The sequence below is a fragment of the Nicotiana sylvestris genome, chromosome 8 (assembly GCF_000393655.2).
Source record: "Nicotiana sylvestris chromosome 8, ASM39365v2, whole genome shotgun sequence".
Classification (NCBI taxonomy): domain Eukaryota; kingdom Viridiplantae; phylum Streptophyta; class Magnoliopsida; order Solanales; family Solanaceae; genus Nicotiana; species Nicotiana sylvestris.
Genome location: NC_091064.1, coordinates 127,219,628 through 127,228,861, shown reverse-complemented (window position 1 = coordinate 127,228,861; position 9,234 = coordinate 127,219,628). Strand labels below are relative to the sequence as shown.

The 9,234-nt window shown below is 36.6% G+C and overlaps 1 protein-coding gene across 1 annotated transcript; it reads right to left on the bottom strand.

Moving 5' to 3' along the window:
* Positions 1 to 1,756: 1,756 nt before the first annotated feature.
* On the bottom strand, positions 1,757 to 6,426 carry LOC104217936 (extra-large guanine nucleotide-binding protein 3). The gene is made up of 4 exons (XM_070153166.1): positions 5,040 to 6,426; positions 4,817 to 4,954; positions 2,165 to 2,269; positions 1,757 to 2,083 (listed from the first exon to the last, which is right to left on the bottom strand). The coding sequence occupies exons 1-4, from the start codon at positions 5,982 to 5,984 to the stop codon at positions 1,850 to 1,852; spliced, it is 1,422 nt and encodes a 473-aa protein (XP_070009267.1). The 5' UTR covers positions 5,985 to 6,426; the 3' UTR covers positions 1,757 to 1,849.
* Positions 6,427 to 9,234: the final 2,808 nt, after the last annotated feature.

Genomic DNA, 9,234 nt, shown 5'->3' with positions numbered 1-9,234 from the left:
CGGGAAATCCGGGTCGTGACACACTCCTTCCCTTCCACATTAAGTAAGCATTTCTGCTTTCCTCTAGCCTTAAATAATGTCTTTTTAAATAAAAACAAAAGATTAAAATTATTTCGTACTACATCCAAATTTTCATGATCTCACATTTTTATACTTCTCAGTAAAGCCTCTTACTTCAATCCAATATAGTTTCAATTATGGTTCCTGTTCAGACGCATAAAGAACTAAATTTGGATTTGGCTGTACAAGCACTCTGTAGGAGCTGCTGCACTACTTTTGAGATAAATATCATTTCTATGGTTAAAGCTGAAATGAGAATAGATTTTGTCTTTCATGCATATCGAAATTGAGACTGAAATAAACGCAGTCCAGCAATAAAACAAGATACCAACCTAAGGTCTTCGAAGAACAAACAGAGTCTATCTATAACCGGAAACCTCATGCAAGCACACTAACAGAGCTCAGGAACGCTACCAAACACACATAGGTGGGCTACTGTGCTTTCTTCAAAAGACGTGCGCAGCCCACACTACTTACTGCTTTCACATCAACTCCCCCCCCCCCCAACCCCCCACCCCAAAAAAAAAAACAACAAAAACAAAAAAGCCAATAGTTAATCAGATCATAATAGTAAACAAAATCCAGTGATTGGCCAGAATAGCTTACTAACATTCTTCTTCAGATAAGAAATTTTAAACCACACCATTTGTATTTCTTTCCTTTTCCCCTTTACTAGTAACAACAAAAATTAAATCATGCACTCAATAGTTTATTTCCATAAGGGGAGGAAGAGGCTCCAATCTCGGGACTTCCAGCCACATTTTTCACAGTAAATGAAGGAATTCACCCATTCATTTTGAGCCTTAGTTTCTTGCCACAAGTGTTTTTACTAATCAAGCATTAAAGGAAAAAATTTCTGGCGATTTTGAACATATATTAGGGAGGGTTCCAGAGATGTATTCAACATTCGAACATCTGGTACTCAATACGTGTTCAGAATAAAAGAACAGAATCATCCACTGTGCAGTGCTCCACAAGACAAAGTTTCTTCCCTTATTGTGAAGGATTCATGCCCAAGAAAACCATCATGGAAAATGCGGATCTAGCACTCCAATTATAGCATTGTATTATAGTTCATGTTCTAATACAATCAACCAAACACATGACTAAGTAGAAATCTAGCTCATAATCCACATATTACTAAATCCAGATATTACAAATCTTTTTTATCTGCTAAACCCTACCCCTCCCCCAGAAACCCCTTATCCAGGAAACGAGCGATGATTTTTCCCACTTGGCTCTATTGGTGATTCAAACCCCCAATCTTATGACTTGAGGTGGAGAGCCCTTACCACTGGCTATCTCTCTCTTGTCAATCCTCATATTTCAATGTAACCCATATAATGTTATGACTACCAAATGGCCCCATCTGTACCTCGTTTATCATGACTAATCAATGGTGACCTTTAACCAGAATATGATAGGACACTGAAGTTTCTTGTTGTTATAGTCAGTCATCTAATTTAAGTCATAAGCAGTGCCATACAGCACAGAAGATAACTCAGCTGCAATATATCAATCAATCAATCACCAAGCCTCAAATTGATTTGGTAACTGAGCTGCAATATGATGCTAGAAAATTTTCTGGCAGCAAAATGAAATACAGTGGATGCTAGCAAATTCAAGTCCATAGAACAAATGAATAAATCAACAGGCAACTGAACAAGCTATACTGCAGATATTTGAAAACAGTTACATTATGCAGAGAGAAGATAAAACCTCCAAGGAAAAATGTCATAGAGATCTGACCTATATATAGAAGCTTGGATTTAACTTGTTCAAAAATTAATCAAGAAAAATGGAACCTCTTTTCCTGAAAAAGGAAGTGCTGCAAAGCTAATACCTGTTTGAAAATAGTGCTTGTTCCAGAGCCTTCAAGCCCAAGCAAAAGTAGCTTTTGAACCCTTTTCTGCTCTAAGTAATTTGGAACAGTAGTATAATTGCTAGGCTCGTCTCTCTGTCCATAGGGCTGACCATGCGGTACAGGCAATGAAAACAGAGAGCAAACAAACCGTGTTGATGCCTGCATGTCAATATAAATAAAAGATATTAGAGCAAAAACTTTGCCGACTAACATCGTCGAAACTGTACCCTATGTTGCTACCTTTTCCCAGATGTTGCCCCGGATATTGTTTTGTCCTTCTTCCTCGTAACGACCATCATCATATACCCAAAAGTGAGTGTCACGAGGGCATTGCACATTTGCAAACTGAAATGAACCCAATGTCAGGACTCATTGTAAATAAAAGGAGTTTCATTCTATGATTCTAAGAAGATAATCTTTTTACAGAAAGGTGAATCCAAGGCCCTTAAGATGAATGCTATTACAACGTATGTACTAGTTGTCAAGCAAATGATATCATCTCTGCGACTAAATTGATGTTGAGTTAGTATGGATTAGGCTTTTAAGAACATGGATAGAGCCCGTTTGGCTTAGCTGATATAAAGTAGCTGATAAGCATTAAGTGCTGAAAAGTACTTTTAAGTGCCGAAGCTGATTTAAAAATTAAGTAGTTGCGTATTTGGATAAAAGTGTTGAAACTGATAATAAGCAGCTGAGTATTTGGCAGAAAATACTGATAAGCACATTTTTTTGCTAAAGTGACTTAAATGCCCTTAAAGTTATTTATATTAATAAAAATGTGACTTTTACAAGATTTTGGATACCAAATTGAGTCAAGTATAAAATAATTTATTTCTGTTTTTACTTAATACAAATTTAATTAGATAAGATCATTTTTTATGAATTTAAACGAATTTATGATAAGCTAAAATACACTCATAAGCTATAATATAATAATTAATATATTCGGCACTTTGTTAAAAACTTATGCATCAAGTACATCAGTCCTTTGCTAAAAACTTATACATCTACCAGGTTCCTTTTAATAACACGGGGATAACAAATTTTTTAAAATAAAGAAGATGAACGAATTAAGAGTTTCTAAACTAGAAAGCTTTCACATGCCTTCGACGTACGGAAGAGCTTCAAAACTTGATTGTTTCTTGAGGTTGACAGCAGAGTTGTTGGTTTCGAGAAAAGTCTATGAAAGTAAAAGAATGAAGGTAGAGAGAGGGTTAGGGTTTTATTTCTATAAGGGTATTTCAAAAATTACGAAATAATATTAGGGATAGAGTAGTAAAAACTTTGGTCAAACCTAAAGTGCTTATAAACTGAAAAATAATAAGTTGGGGGTGACCAACTTATGACTTATTTTGGCTTATAAGCACTTGACTTATATGCACTTTTAATTTTACCAAAAGCGTAGATAAGCCAAAAATGACTTATAAGCTGGTTTGACCAGCTTATAAACTTAGTCAAACACCCTCTATGACTAGATTGAGGGCATCAATTTTTGCTGATGCCTATTTTCATTCAAGTTTCCCTATGTGAAAGAAGAAAAGAGGCTGTCACAGAGCGGAAATAGGTGGTTACACCTTTTCCTTCTCAATAGGTAGCTGTTTCAAACAGGCTGCAAATAATGGTACTTAGGTTAATCCATTGGCTTTTGACAGATGTGGTGCGTGGAGCTGTTCTGTGAATTAGCAACTACTGTGGAGATATTTTCGTTAGATTCTGGATCATTAAGTTATTTAAGAGAGAGAGAGAGAGAGGCTTTGGTTTACCACAATGGCAAAACTCATAAATACTTTAAATCTTCTCTTCAGATACTTCAGACTTTTCTTTAGATGCTGGATCATTTTGAACCAAGCCTAACTGTAATTTCTGAACCACCTAAGTTCTCTATGCAATAACGAAAAGCCGAGATGATCGATTGTGTTGCCGTGATTGACAAGGAAAGATTCATTTTGGAAATTTCCAGACTTTCAACATGATTCACCGGGATATTTGAGATTCTATTATTTTAGAGAAAAAAGAAGTTCAAGGGAATAATAGGAGTGCTTGAAAAAAGGTTAAAGGCAAATCCATTTTGTTTCCTTTTGTGAGAAGGTACATGGAAGTCTGTATAGATCCAGATTTGTAGAATGACAATCAGTCAAATAACTAGCTCGGATAGTTAAAAGCAAAATACAAGCTTGAAGCTTTCTAAGTTAATTAATGCACTGGCTCTAGAAAACGACAACAGTTATAATCCACTAATATAAGGCAAAAGTCTTTCTTTTCACAATCATCTAAGCTGAAAGACAAGACACTCAGAGCTATAAATGATTTATTGGACGTACATTATTTACTTCCTACATAAGTGGGCAGAGCAGAAAGAAATGATTGTAGCAACAATAGATTGAGAAAAATATATACATTGAATAAACGAAAGCTGTAAAATTTAAGGCATCTCCATGTGCGACAAATTTAAGAGAAGAATAGGGAAGTATGACTCACCACTATCAACAAGGAAACCTCATTTCATTAACAAATGAACAATAAAGAATCTAATACCTATAAATGCTTACATGGACGGACGTTATTAATAGCTACCATCAGCCAAATTCCCTAATAGTTAGATAGATTAAGAGGACGGGACAAAACACATAATTGGAGCATAAATATGGAAGCAAAAATTAATCCAGCCTCAATGCTGGGTGGAATAATGCCACAAAAGTTATGGAAACTCAATATTACACTAAAGAATGGGACGTATCCTTCACCGCATTCAAACATACAAGCTGTCATGACCACATAAAGACAGGCTAGTGATAGGAAATGTGGATAACAACGGATCTAGAGTTAAATCTATTGCCTTACATATTTGCTCTGACATATGCGCTATTTAGTTGGGGGAAAAAAAGAACAAACCTTGAGCACTCTGAGTTCACGTTTTGTAATCTCTCGACCATTAATGTAAACCTGAGTATTTCCACTGCTGGCACGAGCACTAAGTTTTCCCGTAAAATTCAGGTTTGAACTAACAACTCTGTCTGGTTTTTCTCCTTCCTGTTTAATTAAGTCAAAAACTATATTAGGACTCTTCCTTCTGACATAAGGAAGAAATAAAAAAGAATGAGATTGTTTGTTTTACCTTTCCCCATAGTCCAGATTCCTTATCATACCAATACCTCCCAGGCTTCAACTTGTGAGGAGGTAAAGGGCAGCCAAAGAGTTCTGCCATCTCATCGGGCTTCAAAGGAGATCCGTTGACAATCAGCTGCTCAGGTCGGAGCTGATTAGCAGCACATTCTTTTTCTGCTTTCATTATCTGCTTGACTTCCAAAGGACTAAGCAAACGTGATAATACTCTAGAATGTTTACCAAGTTTGGACCTCTTCGACTCGTCAATTGGCTGGCCAATGCAACTTACACATTTCCGCCCTTCAGGCATTGAACCCATTGCTCTGAGCACACAATTGCTACAATACTTTGCATCACAAACGAAGCACGACTCTTTACTCTCCCACTTCCCTTTTCCACACCTATAACAGACTCTTGACTTCTTTTTCTTCTTTGAAACTCCAACATATTCTGGAAAGACTTGGTTCTCAATTTCCACCACTTTTCTTTCAGATCTATCGACTGTATTGAAGGTGACTACCGGGGCTCTTCTCCCTGAATGCCTTGCAGCATTCCCCTGGTGATTCAGCACTGAACCCGGGGATGCCGAGGGGGAACCTGAAGAAGAATCAGGGTCCTGCAAGACAGACACCTGGGACTCGGAACTATTCGACAACCTAGGACTCTGACTAGGGGGACTTGTTACACCAGCAATACGAGATACTGGCAAAGGAATAGGTTCTATAACGGGGGCAACATCACGACTCACTGATCTTCTTCTTGATTCTGAAAGAGGTGATGCTGTCGGAATTCCACCAGAATTGACATCAAGGGGCTCTACTTTAGGAACCTCATATGACAACAGAGGGCCAGTATACTCACTGGCTATGGAGTATTCCATATTAGCCCCATCAACTCCTGGTGGAAGCATTCTCCTCACCATCTCCCTCCAATCCTCTCCCTCATTTTTCTCCATTTCTCTCACCCACCAAAAGATTCAATCTGTTTCCTGCTTTACACTCAATTGCTTATCACTACTTACAATTTCTTGATACTAACATTCATCTGGGAAACAAAAACCTCTTAACTCAAACCAAGATTTGCCCGCAAAAGGCCCTTTTCAGCAAAGTCACAAAAGCCCTCAATTTGGAAAGATTCAATTGCTCCTGCTGATCAAAGCTTTGAAATCTGAAAATTCAACAGTCCAAAGCACAAAGTTTTCAACCCAAACAAATCCAAAAGGCTGACAAATACATGTTAGAGAGAGAGAGGGGGAAAATAAAACAAAGTTGGCAGCTTGAAATGGGAATCAACAATTTTGAAGGTTGGAGTGTTCCAAAGTTTCAGAGTCAAACTAAAACAAAGCTAATCCTAAGCTCCCAACTTGCTTTGAGACAGTTTCAACTTTCAACCAAAACACATGTACACCCACACAGAGATAAATTAATGTTTAAAAAAAAGGGTCTTTCTTTAGAAATGACAAGAAAAAAGTAAAAAGGAAGAAAATGTTATAAATGTAATAAAATAAAAGTAATGCAGTAAAATGTAAATAAGAAGAGATAGAAAGAAGGGAGAAGTGTTTTCTTCTTTCACTTTGGTGTATTTTTTCATTGCAATTACATTGCCTTTTACTAGCATAAAAGTAAAGATGATGGACATAAAGTAGGAAATTTAATCTTTAAGTTATTCACAACATGAGCATCCAATGTAGCATCCAATGTAGTATCCAAAGTAGTATCCAATGTACAAACTATTCATAATACTCCCCCTTGGATGTCCATGTAAGATAATGTGCCTCATTAAAAACTTACAAAAAAATATTGGGATGTACATAGTTATTTATAATATGCATTACTTGCTGCCTCATTAAAAACCTTACCTGGAAAACCCAGTAGGACAAAACCTTGGTTAAGGAAAAGAGTGCAGCGTGTAGTTACTCCCCCTGATGAAAAATCACTTTTAATGTCTCGAAGACGACGCATTTCAATCTTATATATCAGCTTTTCAAATATTGAGGTTGGTAACGCCTTAATGAACAGATCAGCCAAACTATCACTTGAACGAACTTGTTGTACATCTATTTCACCATTCTTCTGAAGATTATGAGTGAAAAAGAATTTCGGTGAAATGTGTTTTGTTCTATCTCCTTTGATATATCCTCCTTTCAATTGAGTTATGCATGCAACATTGTCTTCATACAATATTGTTGGAATATTCTCTTTCGAAGAAAGACCACATGTTTGCTGAATGTGTTGAGTTATAGATCTTAACCAAACGCATTCTCGACTTGCTTCGTGAATGGCTATTATCTCTGCATGATTTGAAGAAGTAGCAACCATAGTTTGTTTTGTCGAACGCCATGATATGGCTGTACCTCCACTTGTAAATAAATAGCCTGTCTGAGATCGACCTTTGTGTGGATCAGACAAATATCCTGCATCTGCATAACCAATCAATGATGGCTTGGATTCATTTGAATAAAATAAACCCATATCAATGGTCCCTTGGAGGTATCTGAATATATGTTTAATACCATTCCAGTGTCTTTGTGTTGGCGAAGTACTAAATCTTGCCAATAAGCTTACTGAGAAAGCTATATCTGGTCGGGAATTATTGGCAAGATACATTAATGCCCCAATTGCACTAAGATATGGTACTTCGGCACCAAGAAGCTCTTCATCATTTTCATGAGGTCGGAATGGATCTTTCTTTATATCAAGTGATCTCACAACCATCGGGGTACTCAATGGATGTGCTTTATCCATATAGAATCGCTTTAAAATCTTTTCGGTGTATGTTGATTGATGGACAAATATTCCATCTTTCATATACTCAATTTGTAGACCAAGATAAAATTTTGTCTTTCCAAGATCTTTCATTTCAAATTCTTTCTTCAAACAATCTACTATTTTTGGAAGCTCCCCAGGAGTTCCAATGATATTTAAATCATCAACATACACGGCGATTATAACAAATTCAGATCCAGACCTTTTTATAAAGACACAAGGACAAATTGGATCATTCTTGTACCCTTCTTTCAACAGGTATTCACTCAGGCGATTGTACCACATACGACCTGATTGTTTCAATCCGTATAAAGATTTCTGAAGCTTTATTGAACAAGTTTCTCGAAAACTTTTATATGCTTCTGGCACTTTAAATCCCTCAGGTACTTTCATAAAAATTTCGTTGTCTAATGATCCATACAAATAGGTTGTAACAACATCCATTAGATGCATATCAAGTTTTTCTTGCACTGCCATATTTATGAGATACCTGAAGGTGATAGCATCCACTACAGGAGAATATGTCTCCATATAATCAATTCCAGGCCTTTGGGAAAACCCTTGTGTCACAAGTCGCGCTTTATATCTAACGACTTCATTTTTATCATTTCGTTTTCGCACAAAAACCCATTTATACCCTACTGGCTTTATGCCTTCAGGTGTTCGAACTATGGGTCCGAAGACTTCACATTTTCCAAGTGAAGTTAACTCTGCCTGGATAGTGTCTTTCCATTTTGGCCAATCATTTCTCTATCTACATTCATTGACAGATTTTGGTTCAAGATCATCATCTTGTTGCATTATTTCAACAGCAACATTATAAGCAAAAAATTTATCGATAACAATATTATTTCGGTTCCATCTTTTCCCGGTTGAGACATAACTTATTGATATCTCTTCATTTTCATTATTTTCAGGTACCTAGACCTCTCCTAAGGTCTTATCATTTGTTACGTCTTGGGGCTCTTCTTGAGCCACTACCTCTGTGTTATTTTCACTTTGATCACTTGCTCCTTTTCTTCTTCGAGGATTTTTATCTTTAGAACCGATTGGTCTACCACGTTTCAAGCATGGCTTAGACTCATTTGCTTTAATTAATTATCCTTCCGGGATATCAACTCGAATTGGGGCATTAGCAGCTGGAATATGTGACTTAGTCACCCTTGGTAAGTTAGTGAATGCATCTGGCAATTGATTTGCAATATTTTGTAAATGAATAATCTTTTGAATCTCTTGTTCACATTGATTTGTTCGAGGATCTAAATGAGACAGTGATAATGCATTCCAATCTATCTTCTTTTTCAGCTGCTTATTTTCTCCCTCTAATGTTGGATATACTGATTCATCAAAATGGCAATCAAAAAATCTTGTCGTAAATAAATCTCCAGTCATCGGCTCTAGATATTTTATAATAGAAGGAGATTCATATCCAACATATAT